This window comes from Colletotrichum paranaense, assembly GCF_030867605.1.
Source record: "Colletotrichum paranaense strain IMI 384185 chromosome Unknown Scaffold_22.1, whole genome shotgun sequence".
NCBI classification, from domain to species: Eukaryota; Fungi; Ascomycota; class Sordariomycetes; order Glomerellales; family Glomerellaceae; genus Colletotrichum; species Colletotrichum paranaense.
In genome coordinates, this window is record NW_026848980.1 from 79,555 (window position 1) to 92,753 (window position 13,199).

The following is a 13,199-nucleotide window of genomic DNA, read 5'->3' on the forward strand; positions in this document are numbered from 1 at the left end:
GAAGGACTCCTGCGCGTGTGCGGGTTCCTAGAGTTTTCTATCGTGGGTTGATATCTTCTTCTCGCGGCTCGTTTTGAATCTGTTCTTACTTCTTTGTACTGTCAATCAAGTTTTCCGACTCCGCTTCGTGAGTGATTGAGGGTTCTTAAGTTTTTGTCCAGCATTCAACGGTTGCCACTTTCTGGTTCTGACTTCTGGTGACAGCTTACGAGTGGGCCTTCCATTCTGATGAGGGCGACTTGGAATGAAGGCCTTCTTTAATGTCAGGCTGCGGGACTACCAGATATACGGAATGCATCGCGGGCCTGGAAAAGAGCATGAGTAATCAGGGTCGATCAGCCGCTTCCGGTCCTCCTAAGGTATCCAGAGTTTTGGGTGTGTGACAGTGTCCGCTCCAACTTCACCTTCTTAGTAGGTTCCCTCTCAGTTCCTTCCTCATAAGAGCTGAACCTTCACGCACCTACCTAAGACACTTTGAGAAGAGAGATACCTTAGGTAAGGTACCTAGCTAAGGTACCTAGCTAGCTTCCCTGACAACTACGAATTGTACCTCTCGCCCTCCTTACTTAGCTACTTAGGGTAGGTATCTAGGTAGGCAAGGTACCTCAAGATGTTACCTACCTCCTGCCGCTTGGCGACTTTCACCCCTTGGTCAGTCACTCCTTTTACTCCTTCCCAACGAAAAGATCGAACTTTCTCACGCCCTTCTGGCCTTCGCAGCGTGAGGCAAACCTTCAAGCTTTGCCACTCCCTCACACGCCCAGAGGTTTTCGCCCTCGTCAACGGTCTCGTACCAGCAATCATACGGCATAAGTTGACCTTCGGAACTACGCTGCGTGTATAATGAAGATTACCAACTTACCATGCGAGATTGTCGCGGAAATTCTTGGCCAGCTCGACAAGATACAGGACCTTAAAGCTCCTCTGCTATCTTGTCGGTTGTTCTACAATGCATACACGCAACGGCCTCGTCTCGCCCAGCAAATCGTTCGGAAACAGATACCCACGCAGCTGCTACCATATGCAGTCGCATTGATCTATGCACCGCGAGCTCGTAAATTTGCACTTACGTTCAATGCCCTCAACTTGACACCTGAGGATGCAGATACGTTGGTCTTCAGCTCCACGTTTGAAGGCGCTGTTGCATCGACAAGATATTTCCAGATATTCTCGCCTCCTCACCTGTTGGCTATGGAAGCAGCCCATGAGCTCATTGCCGAATTCGCATCCCATTTTGCCGAAAAAGCCTGGACCGCCGTCTCGGACACATTGAACGACACGACGTCCACGAAGTCGATGCCGAGTCACCTGGATCTATCCCAGAAAGAGTGGCTCCGCTTCTGCCGGTGCTTTTATCGAGTGGAGCTTTATCATGGCCTCTTCACCATGTACGGTTCTGACGAAGCTAGGAATGTCCATATGACTCAAGGGGATGTGTCATTAGAGTCAGGAGTTCGGTTCAAAAACAGAGGCCGATTGAACCTTGAGGCATGCATGCTGGCTGATCTTGCACTCTGGGAGGTCGAGCAGCTAGTTGCAGCGATGGAGTATCTGAGCGATCGATTCGTGGCAGCTGCAGCAGGAGCTTTAGCCAACGACGTTATCGAGCATCGGTACATCAACACAGGCAAGCCTGAATTATATACATTGCTTATTCCAAAGCTGACTGTCAATCAGGTGAATGGGTGAGAGTCTACGCATCCTGCTTTGGTTACCCCTTGTTTCTTACGCTCTACTGATGCTCGAATAGCTTTGCAGAGGCTAGGTATACCTTCGAAGTCTCGAAAAGAAGTCATACGTTGAGAAGAGTGATCTCTTACACAGCGAACCACGTATGTTCCCATCTTATTTGTACCTAGAACTCTGGCTGCTGCATCATTTTCATAAGAGCGAGGCTCGGTATAAGACCAAGCTGGATGCATCATGGCAAGAGCTGAACTTATCGGATATCGACGGTGATGGAGGACCTCGAAAGGCGCTGGAATTTATCGCGCCTCATCATGTGGTGCAAATCGGATTGGAAGGCCTCAGGGAGCGGGCATACGTATTTTGGGACCAAGAACGCTTGGAAAAGTACGACTTTTTCTCAGTAATCTCATCCAGCACCCCTTTCCGCGGCGTCAACAGCTGAGCCCTCTTGGGATGATGAATACAAATCAGTCTGGTGTTCAACTGGCATGACAGAATGCAGATGTGAGCCATGGGTGTGGGGGAATGTGGAGCAAAGAGGATGATTCAAGGATTGCATGGCTTAATAACTTGTCGGGCACAGCTGAATAGTCGACAGCACTGTCTTAGATAATCTAGGTAGCCTCAGACTTCGCTCATAGGTCCGGGGGAAGAATAAGAAGAAACGCACATTTAAGTACTCCTACGATATTCGCAGCATTTTTCGCCTTTCAACTTGACGATAGAAACGTGAATCTTGCGGCTCGAGGCTGGAGGGGCGAGGTTTCACTCAAAGTCACTCGCAATACAGCGACCCAAATAGGAGAAGTAGTGGAGCACCTGTTAGGAATCGAAGGGCCTAGCCAGGCTGTGATCTGGGATGGAAGCTGGCAAAGTTATGTAAAAACTCGGGTACTGTATCATCTCTGGTAGTCTTAAAGGAGGAGGAAGTTCAACTCAGTCATCAATGGAATATGGAATTACCTGCCACAGAAATGCCTCCTCCTTGGAGACGTTATGCATCCTCGTACTATTTTTTGTAGCCATGATGTAACCCCCACGGCGAGACGTGGCATTCAACCATGTTCGTCGTCGTTTCAATCCGTCCTGGTCATGAAGCTTCCAACTTTTGTGATGAAAGACAAGTCCGAGGTATTGCGATTTCGTATTTTTCGGTACTTATTTAGATGTGTCAAACGGATAACATGGCCCTTTAGCGCGCAGGCTTATCTTGACTCGCCTAATGTTCATGAATCGAGATTGCCTCAAGAACAACAAAGAATATTTCCGTCTGAGTGGTACGCTAGCTTGGTGAGATGGGTTAGTCCCAAGACTAACGTACCCCAACGCAGCATCACATGCATCATCATATGTAGTCGATAAGGCTTAGTCATCATCTCCAATCAATTTACACGGTTCTTCTTACCCGCGGCGACGAGGGGAGGCTCGAGAGCGACAACCCCGCGCGAGCCGGCAAGTTAGCCAAGCGCAGGTGTTCTCCTCATCTTCTTCATACCCGTCTAGCGTGCATTCCTTCACCAGTTCATCCCGAGCTTTTTGTGAAGAAAGAGAAAAGAAGAAAAGGGAAGCCACCATGTCAGAAAACCAACCGTCCCTCCGTGCCGTGGAGACGGTTCTCGCCATCCCGGAGCTCCTGGAGTCCATATTAGTGCAAGTCGACATGAGGACGCTGCTAGTCTCAGCGTCGCGGGTGAGCAGGACATGGAAGGCCTTCATGGATGGATCACCAGCCGTCCAGCAGGCGTTGTTCTTCAAGCCAGTCCCTATGGATATCTCACGGGCTGTGATCCACGGCCTCGAGGACGGTGTGTTCCCGAGCATACCGGAGCAAGGCGCCATGCCATCCCACACGACCGGTGACCGCTCAATCAACCCCCTCCTAGCAGAGAAATTTGACAAATGCTTCTTCGACTTTGGACCGACGTACTCGTGCCAGCGCCGGGCCAACTCCTTTTACGAGCTCCCCTGGTCCAAAACCCCGGAACCGATCCAGACGGTCCAAGAATACTGGGGCGGCTGGAGCCAGGTCAAGCCGGCCGAGCTCGACGAAGAAGCAGCACGATATCAAGACGAAGCTAGGAGGCGGTTCACGCGCCGCGGCGCAAGTTGGCGCCGCATGCTCGTCTCGCAGCCGCCGCCGCCGTCGTTGGGATACATGCGCTTCGACGTCTGCAGTCTCGCGCTGGAAGAGCAAAAGGTCGCGGGTTCCCTGATCCAGCAGCCGGTGCCCCCCTCAGCATTGAAGGGAGATGCTGCGGGATCAGAACAAGCACCATGCACCGGTGTGCGAATGGGAGAGCTCTACGACATCGTTCAGCACGCGGCGGGACACCACGGGCGGCACTCACTCTGGTTCAGGGTCCTCTGGGGCAAACCGACGACGCACTTTGCCTTTTCGCACGTCAAGGATGTATTTGAGAGGTTGATGGCGCGGACGAGCGTCGTCGTGGAGTTGATGCACGCAGACGATACGTCTCTCCCGAATCACCCGCAGGACCCGTCGGATGTGGGCGTTTTTGATGCCGCTTTCCGGTGCGAGGAGCATCGCGAGGTAAAGTTCGAGACGGAGCATACGTGGGGGGAGGCTGTGGAGTTTCCTCACTTTCATCCGCGGTATGTTGTTTGGCATTGGAAGTTGATGGAGGTTGAATAGCCCATGTTTGATGACGTCTGACGGGTTGTCTGTATTGTTTCCTGTTGATGTGAATAGTTGCGTCACATACTTTCTCTCTGAGGACCATAGGTCTCTCATGTATCTTCATTCGTTTCACTGTTCACATTACAAGTTTCCAGTAATCCTCTTGTACACATACCTGGCTTGCGCTACATTCCCTCATTTTTTTCAAAACGCGACCATGAAGGCTGATGAAGAGGGAAGGCACTCGGATCTGTTTCTGGCATAGCAGTGTACTATTGTTCTCTTTCAAATAGAGACTAGGACTCGCGCAGCATGTTTCTAAGCATTGTTTCCGTCTTCCCATCATGCATTGTACTTCTTTATTCATACGGGCAAACAGACATACATATCTGTGGTAGCAATGTCGCACACATTTTCATGCCTGAGTAAGGTACCGGTAGTGATGAACGAAGGCCGGTGGCTCAATGCTCAATGACTGATGACGTCAATGATGCTCACGCATACTCCTTGCTTGATGGATGTCACTTTGAGACAAGCTTAAACGTGAGACTTTGGCGATGCACCAACGGCTTTCCCAAAGCGGAAGACGACAGCAAAGAACCTGGAGAAAATGTGACACTGGATGACAGCCACGCTGTGACCTGCTGGAAACATTGGAAGCTTCGGGGGCTTTGGGGAAGTACAGTACTGCGTAGCGGCCCGGGAAGTGTTCCCCCGACAAGCAACCAATCACACTCGTCCAGTTGGATTGGTCCTGCAAGTCGAGGTCGGCTGATGCGGCATCCGCAGTGGGTTCTTGAAAGTGGGGTTCTACGTACCTACCAAACGTAACCAGCTGTTCGGCACGGAGGAAGGTGCAGGGCGAAATGGAGCACCTGCGCGATCTGGGGAGTTTGGCTGCACCTCTCGTTCCCTACTGCGACGGGATGCTTCGAGGCTGCATCGAGGCGAACTGGATGCGCTGTGCCGCCCAAGCCTAGGGTACCTAAGATAAAGTACACCTTACGGGATGGAAAGAAAGGGTGGTCTATTAACTGGGCATGGGAACACCGAGTTAAACAATCTACAGTACAGTAGTTCGCCTGCACCTGCCTCACGTGCTGGCCTGACACTGGGTTGCCTGCGCACATCTCACTTGACTTGCCGTCTGGGCACTTCCCCGTAAACTGGTACTTCACCCTCACCCTACCTACCTGGAGCCACCTAGGTACCTTAGTCATCATAATCCTCGGTGGGCTGTCCGGGTGCTGAAGTTGTTTCCTGCCCGTTTATTCCGCCCCCCTTGGGCCGGGGAATTTCAACTTTCGGGGTCCTGGGTCAGGCAGGCAGGAAAGGTCCACTCCATTTTTTCCCAGTCACGTCCCGGCCCCATTCCCACGTCCTCTTCCGAAAAATCGCCTCGTGTCCCGTCTCGTCTCACCCCAAACCTCACTTCTTCTCCCTCCGTCCTCCCGACCCTCCACCCCTCCCTCCGACAACCACGTCTTTCCGTCGTGCAACTGAGACAACCCATGTCACGAAGCGAAAAGTCTTGCTGACGACACGCTCATTCTTCCACCATTCGCTATACCCATATTGATTTTCTATCAATAAATCCCGTTCATTCATGCCCACGGACACCCGCCCCGCCCTGACCCGCGGAAGCCCACCGAAGCTATAGAGAACCTCAACGCTTGACGAGTCACGCGCGCAGCGCCTTGCCTCTTCCTCATCCTCCCACCACCTCAACCCGACCTCTTACGGTCGTCGCCAGTCGCCCACCATGCCGATCCTCGGCGGGAAGAATAAGTTCAACACCAAGCCGGCAGCAATCCGCGTCGAAAAAGTCCAAGTCGCCGCCCCGAAGCCGCGCCCGAAGCTCGCCCACGCGACATCCTCCACATCCTCCGCCAAAGCCTCCCCGCGCGCATCGCCAAAGCCAAACGCCAAGTCCCTCCTCTCACGCAAGCAGAGCGCCTCGCCATACCCTTCCTCTTCCTCGGACGAGAAGCGCAGCGGCGGCGGCGAGCGCAAGCGCAAGGTCGGCAGCGCGGGGCCGTCTCAGCCCAAATTCGATAACGACTCTGACGGCGACGACAACTACGAAGAGTTCCTCAAGCATGAGCCTAGCAAGCGGCAGCGCACACAAGATGGGCAATTTGTAGATACCCAGCGCGTGTTGACCCGGTCGAGCGCATTCAAGGACAATGCGAAGCCCCTCAGCCGGCTGATCCACGCCGCGCAAATTTCCAACCTCAAGAAGTGTCCCAAGGCCACGCGCTCGCTCGGTGCGACTGCAGATGACAACGTCAGAGTGCGACTGCAATATCCGAGCAATTACGGTGCGGAAGAGTAGGTTTCTATATCTAGTCTGCGACTGTGGTACGGCATCGCTAACCCTCTCCCTAGGTACGAACTCATTAACGACAAGGGCATCATCAACGCAATCGAGGATATCAAGACGGTGGTCGGTTTTGTCGCCAACGTATACCTCACCGAAGAGCAGGCCGAAGAGTTCACAGAGCAGCAAAACGGGTTTCTACGGCGGCTCAGGAAAGCATCAAACACAAACGACTTCCACGGTTTTGTGTCGGCACTCAACGACGCGAATAAGAGAATTCGCACTCTTGCGGCGGACGGCACAATACGCAAGAATTTGGACAAGATACACGGCTTGCCCAGGGGTTTGGTCGAGTTCATCCTCACCCAGGTGTACGACCGCACAGTATCACCAGACGTGGAAAAGTTGAAACAGTACAAGAACGGCACCGACAATGTCTATGGCGAGCTAGCGTATCGGCTCATCTCCGATATCTTACAGGAAAAAACCCGGATGACGTCAGACCAAGTCTTTGTCGATCTCGGCTCCGGCGTAGGCAACGTCGTGTTCCAGGCCGCGCTCGAGATCGGCTGTGAGAGCTGGGGCTGCGAAATGATGGAGAACCCGTGCGACTTTGCGGAAGCGCAAGAGAAGGAGTTTGGTGCCCGGTGCAAGATGTGGGGCCTGCTACCCGGCCGAGTCAACCTCGAGCGAGGCGACTTTACAAAGTGCACCCGCATCCACGAAGCCATGAAGCGTGCCGACGTTGTCCTCGTCAACAACCAAGCCTTCACACCGCAGCTCAACGCCGAGCTGGTCAACATGTTCCTCGATCTCAAGTCAGGCTGCAAGATTGTGTCGCTCAAGTCGTTCGTCAACGACCAGGGGACGCGCAACGCCAACGACATTGCGAGCAACATCTTGGAGGTCGAGCACCTGACCTATCCTGAAGGTGACCCTGGTGGTAACTATGTCAGCTGGACCAACGCTGGCGGTAACTATTGCATATCGACAAGGAAGTAGGCGGCTATGCGTCCCTTCAGCATCTGCGTCTGTCGTTACACTGCATGATGTCCTACGGGACTTGTGCTGATGATGCATGCAGCACTCGCTAGAGAGCATGGCTGCAATGTGTGTTGTACATTGAGTATGGAAAACAAAGAATGATGGATGAAGAAAAAGAAAGAAAAAAGGAGAGAAAGGAATACTGGCATAGGAGAGGAAATAGCGTTGAGTTCATTTACCTGTAGAAATTCTTACAACTCCCCATAGAGCATGTCAGCCGGGCAGACAGCCAGCGAGAGACAGAGAGAGAGAGGAGCATGGCGTGTGTGGGTTGAGGGAGGTTATACACGAAATAGACCGCATAATCAGCGCTCGTTTGCGAGGTTCATAGCATCGGCCTCCTGGGCCATCCTCTTCATCCACCGGTCGACGAGCTCCTTATTCTCCGTCTTAACCCTGTCCCGTTCCTTCTCGGCCATGGTCACTTGCAGGTTCATCGCGATCATCTCGTCTTGTACGTTCTGCGGACACACGCGCGAGTCAGCATTCTCCCCTCTATGTCTTGGGCACCTTTTGCCAAGCCTCTCTTATGATGTGTATACCTCGACTAGCTTACGCTTCTCCCGTAGCTCGTGTTCCCGATCTCGTAGTTTCGTCGTTAGGACGGTATTCTCCGCCGTCAGGCTGCGGACTTTCTTCGCGTCGTCTTTGTGTTTTGTTCGTAGGGTCTGGGCTTCGTCTTCGGCTTGCTTTGCGCGGTCTTTGAGGGTGCCGTTTGAGCGGAGGGCTTCCGCGAGTTGGAGCTGGAGCTGCGCGATGGTCGGGTCGGAGGAGGAGGAGGGGGAGGAGTTTGTTGTTTCTGTTGTCGGGGTGGGTAGGATGTTGTTTGATTTCTCGGAGGTGGTGAGTTTGTTCTTCTTTCCGGGCGCGGTTTGGGATTTGAGGACTTGGTTTTCGGCTTCGAGGGCTGCTACGTGGTCGGAAAGCTGGGAGCCTGATGGAGGAGGGAGTGGTGGTTTAGTTTGCTGGTCTTGAGGATCTGAGAAGAGGAGCTGGAGGGGAGGTCTCACAGAGTTGTACGATTTCGAGGTTTACGGGGTTGTTCTTCTCTTGCTCCCTGATGGAGGCTAGGTATTCGGAGCGCCAGTCGGCCATGATGGGCGGTTTTTGGTGGGGGAGGCGGGGAGAGCTTGGGTTTGCTGTGTCGGGGGTTACATTTATATGAGTATGGTACAGACACTGGGAACAGCTTTGTGTGAGAGGAGTTCTTCGAGGTTGGGTTATGTTGGCGGAATGGCGCATGCGTTTTGCATTCCAGACAGTAATAGCTCCTTCGCGGGTCGCAGCGCATGGTCGTCCGCAGTCCGTCACCTGTCCTGGGACGCCTGGGGTCTTGGGCTTTGTCTTATCGGCGCGCTGCAGCTTTTGGTGGGGTTGCCTGCCTCCTGCCCCCGGAGAAATGACGCAGCTCCCTGAAGCCGGTGATTAGCCGGTCCCAGCGGTGAATTGAGGCTGCTCCCCTGTGATTCGTGGCGCAAGCTCCATCAACCTGTGCCTGGGGCTGGGGGTACCTCTAGCTCATTGAGAGCTTGGGTGGTGGTGGTGGGAAGCTCATACCTTCAACCTCACCTCTCATTCATCTCATACCTCGGTCTCAAACCAAACATTAGAACCGGAAACCCCCAAATCCACGACCTCCATCTAGGAAATCTCCCAGGAGCTTCGAATCGCAAGACGACGTGTGATCAAGCAGGACAAAGTCCAACCCGCGGATTGTGAAAGGGACCAGGCCCAAGGCGACCGAGGAAGATGACATGATGGAAGCATCCCACCCCGCGGCAGGATGGGAGAACGTCGGCGAAAAATGGTACCGTAAAGTCCAGCTCTACACCGAAGTATTCGACCAAGACCTCGACCTCGACAACTACATCGTCGCTGGCGCCCCCTACGGCGGCGCCCTCGCCCTCCTACGGGACGACACCAAGATCCAGGCCGTTCGCGCCGCCCCGAGCAACAGCAAAACCGGTGGCGGCTCATCAAACAGCAACAAGCCCGGCATCGACATCTACTCGTACGCCGGCAAACTCCTCCGCAGGATCCCGTGGGACCAAGGCTCCGGCGCGATCAAGGGGCTCGGATGGGCGAGCGTCCAAGGCGGCGAGGAGAAGCTGCTCGTCGTCACGGCGGACGGGACGGTGAGGGTGTATGATCTCCAAGGCGAGTTCACGCAGTTCTCACTCGGCAACGGCGCGGACGAGGTCGGCGTCGTCGGGTGCCGGTTTTACGAGACGGGTATGGTTGCTCTGCTCGGTGGCAACGCGCTCGTCTCCGTCACGTCGTACGCGGAGCCGCGGCCCAAGTTGCTCGCCGCGCCGCCGCAGGACCAGGGCGAGATCCACGCGTGGGCTGTGGTCTCGCCTGATCACACGCTTTCGCGGTCAGTTGAGGTGCTGCTGAGTATCGGGGAGACTGTATATGTTGCCGACGCGGCTGAGTGCGAGGATCGGTTCCTGGATATTGGACCGTTTAGCCACATCAGCGTCTCACCTGATGGGAGGCTGATTGTGTTGTATACCAAGACGGGGAAGGCGCATGTTATATCAAGCGATTTCCAGGAGCGGTTGGTGGAGCACGATTCGCAGTCGAGGATTCCGCCAAAGTATGTGGAGTGGTGCGGTTCCGATGCCCTGATTGCGTGGGAGGATGAGGTGCACATTATCGGGCCTGACAGCGCGACGGCCGAATTCTTTTACGATGGGCGGGTTCACGTCATCTCTGGTAAGTTCACCTCTTGAATAACTACTTCTGGTTTCAAAATCATCTAACAATAACACCAAGAAAACGATGGCGCAAGGCTCATTACAAACGACGTATGCGACTTTCTCGAACGCGTCCCGCACGCCACAGAAGACGTCTTCGGCACCCGCGCAGAGTCGTCAGCGGCCTCCATCCTTCTCGACGCCGTCGGCCAGCTGGAGCTCCAGTCCCCCAAGGCAGATGACTACATCCAGCTCATCCGCGCCAACCTCACCGAGGCCGTCGACACGTGCGTCAACGCCGCCGGCCGCGAGTTCAGCGTCCACTGGCAGAAGCAGCTCCTGAAAGCCGCCTCCTTTGGCAAGTCCGTCCTCGACATCTACAACAGCGACGAGTTCGTCGACATGTGCGAGATCCTTCGCGTCCTCAACGCCGTACGGTTCTTTGAGGTCGGCCTGCCCCTGTCTTTCGACCAGTACCAGCGCCTTACTCCCGAAGGGTTGATAAAGAGACTCATCAACCGACACGAGTACCTCCTCGCCCTCAAAATCGCGGGCTACCTCCGCCTCCCCACAGACCGCATCTACGTCCACTGGGCCTCCGCCAAAGTCCGCTCCGGCACCGAAGACGACGACACGATATGCCGCCTCGTCGTCGAGCGCCTCTCGGGCAAACCAGGCATCTCCTTTGAAGAAATCGCCCGTGCAGCCTACGACGAAGGACGAGGCCGCCTCGCCACCGAGCTCCTCAATCACGAACCACGCGGCGGCCGGCAGGTACCCCTCCTCCTCAGCATGGAAGAAGACGAGCTCGCCCTCGATAAAGCAATCGAGAGCGGCGACACGGACCTCATATACACCGTCCTCCTCCAGCTCAAGAAGAAGCTCCCGCTGGCAGCCTTCTTCCGCGTCATCAACGCCCGCCCCGCGGCCACCGCGCTCGTCGAGTCCTCGGCCGCGCGCGAGGGCGACAACGCACTCCTCAAGGATCTGTACTACCAAGACGACCGCCGCGTCGACGGCGCGAGCGTCTTCATCCGCGAGTCCCTCGCCCAGGCCGACGCCCGCACGGCATCCGACAAGCTCGCCCTCGCCGCCAAGCTGCTCTCCGACTCCCGCGAGGCGTCGTTCGAGGTGCACGCTCTCAAGGAGGCGCAGACGCTGCTCAAGATGCAGGAGGCGTTTGACCGCGATCTGACTGACACCTTTACGGGGCTCAGCGTCAACGAGACCATGTTTAAGCTTATTCGGCTGGGGTACCACAAGCGCGCGACAAAGATTCAGAGCGAGTTCAAGGTCCCGGAGAAGGTTGCTTGGTGGCTCAGGTTAGTGGTTTCTTTCTTTCTCCATGTCTTTGCTCTTCCACGGTTTCAGTCTATTCGGCTACCCCTCCCTATTCCCTCGCCAAGACGGACAGAGGCATTATACGATTGCTAACCCCTACCTTCTTCTTTACAATAGGCTACGCGCCCTCGTTGCAAAGCGAGACTGGAACGAGATTGAAGAGCTCGCAAAGACGAGAAAAAGCCCGATCGGGTGGGAGGTAAGCTTTCTTCACAAACAATCTACTACACACCGTCACAAAACCGTGAAGGAATCCGCGTATTCGGCGTACCGCTGTTCTCCGTGAACCACGTCGGAATTACACTCTACTGCAAACCGGACGACGGAAAGGATATAAGCTAACCTCCGAGCGCAGCCGTTTTACAACCTCACGCTGCAGGCGGGCAACCCGCGGCTGGCGGCGGTCTTTGTGCCAAAGTGCACGGGTCTGGAACCGGGAACGACGATTACCATGTACGAAAAGTGCGGGATGCGGGTCAAGGCTGCGGAGGAGGCGGTGAAGCTCAAGGACGCCGAGGCGTGGGGTAGGCTCCTCGAGGCGGCGGGACGGGGAACGCAGGAGGGGCGGGAGATTGAGAAGCTCGGGGCTGCGGTTTTCAAGAAGTGAGGCTGGCGATTGTTTTTTTCGCGAAGGCGAGATAGGCGAAGCATTTGGCGCTTTATTTGAGGGACGAAGATGATGATGAGATCAGACGAAGACGGAGGGGCGGGGGGTGGTCAGGGTTAAAGGGGGTTGTTGTCGGTGTTTTAATCTTCCTCCTTACCATACCATATGTAATCTGAGCAGAATTAAGGTGATGCTCTATGGCTGCTGTCGAAGAGGAAGAGCCGCTTCCTTGAGGGGTTACGTTTGAGGCGATGTACAAATGGGAATGGGCGCCGTCTTCAATCCGGGGTAAGCTTGCCCACCAGCTGGTCGGGAACTAGGATTTCCCCAGGTCCAGGACGTGCGTGCGCGTAACGTAGTTTCTAGCTTTGTCGAAGTCTTCACGACCGATCATGCCAAAGGGAAAACTCAGGCCATGCCAAGCCCTAGGTCTGCTAGATGTGCCGGATCGTCTAGCTGTCTGACAGGCTTATATCGGTTCTTTGACGGCTGCTTCCGGATACAGCTTGGCTTGGCAGATGTCTAACACAGTCTGGAGTCTTGAGACTGTCAGTAAGCCTAATTTGCCCGGCAGGTTTTACAAGAGGAAATTAAGAGAGGGCATGAAGAGGTCGCGTGACAGATTGATCTACACGTGGGCGAACCACGGGAGACGGGCGCGCCGCCACGCCGACACGGGCCCCGGTGTTCGACGGCGGGTTCTTGTGAGCGAAGATAGCGCTGCGGATGAGGTTTGATGCTTTTTGCTTTTGAATGCCAGTTTGTCGAAGGGCAAACAATCGGATTATGGTCCAGGAACAAACGCCCCTTTTGGTAGTGAGAGTGCGTATGTGGAACAAAGCGACGAGCCAGGGGCCATGG

The 13,199-nt window shown here is 54.9% G+C and overlaps 5 protein-coding genes across 5 annotated transcripts; 4 read left to right on the forward strand and 1 right to left on the reverse strand.

Annotated features, from left to right (window-relative positions):
• Positions 1-843: 843 nt before the first annotated feature.
• On the forward strand, positions 844-2,131 carry CPAR01_15933 (uncharacterized protein; the record flags this gene model as incomplete). Its single annotated transcript, XM_060500178.1, has 2 exons — positions 844-1,677; positions 1,766-2,131. 2 exons carry the CDS (start codon positions 844-846, stop codon positions 2,129-2,131), a joined length of 1,200 nt encoding a protein of 399 aa, XP_060340995.1.
• Positions 2,132-3,262: 1,131 nt separating this feature from the next.
• Positions 3,263-4,342, forward strand: CPAR01_15934 (F-box domain-containing protein; the record flags this gene model as incomplete). The annotated part of the gene is made up of 1 exon (XM_060500179.1): positions 3,263-4,342. The coding sequence occupies one exon, from the start codon at positions 3,263-3,265 to the stop codon at positions 4,340-4,342; it is 1,080 nt and encodes a 359-aa protein (XP_060340996.1).
• A 1,747-nt stretch (positions 4,343-6,089) lies between these two features.
• On the forward strand, positions 6,090-7,649 carry CPAR01_15935 (histone methylation protein DOT1; the record flags this gene model as incomplete). Its single annotated transcript, XM_060500180.1, has 2 exons — positions 6,090-6,658; positions 6,716-7,649. 2 exons carry the CDS (start codon positions 6,090-6,092, stop codon positions 7,647-7,649), a joined length of 1,503 nt encoding a protein of 500 aa, XP_060340997.1.
• Positions 7,650-7,996: 347 nt separating this feature from the next.
• Positions 7,997-8,786, reverse strand: CPAR01_15936 (autophagy protein 16; the record flags this gene model as incomplete). Its single annotated transcript, XM_060500181.1, has 3 exons — positions 7,997-8,152; positions 8,234-8,625; positions 8,702-8,786. 3 exons carry the CDS (start codon positions 8,784-8,786, stop codon positions 7,997-7,999), a joined length of 633 nt encoding a protein of 210 aa, XP_060340998.1.
• A 662-nt stretch (positions 8,787-9,448) lies between these two features.
• CPAR01_15937 (uncharacterized protein) lies at positions 9,449-12,338 on the forward strand (the record flags this gene model as incomplete). Its single annotated transcript, XM_060500182.1, has 4 exons — positions 9,449-10,409; positions 10,470-11,712; positions 11,849-11,930; positions 12,087-12,338. The coding sequence occupies 4 exons, from the start codon at positions 9,449-9,451 to the stop codon at positions 12,336-12,338; spliced, it is 2,538 nt and encodes an 845-aa protein (XP_060340999.1).
• Positions 12,339-13,199: the final 861 nt, after the last annotated feature.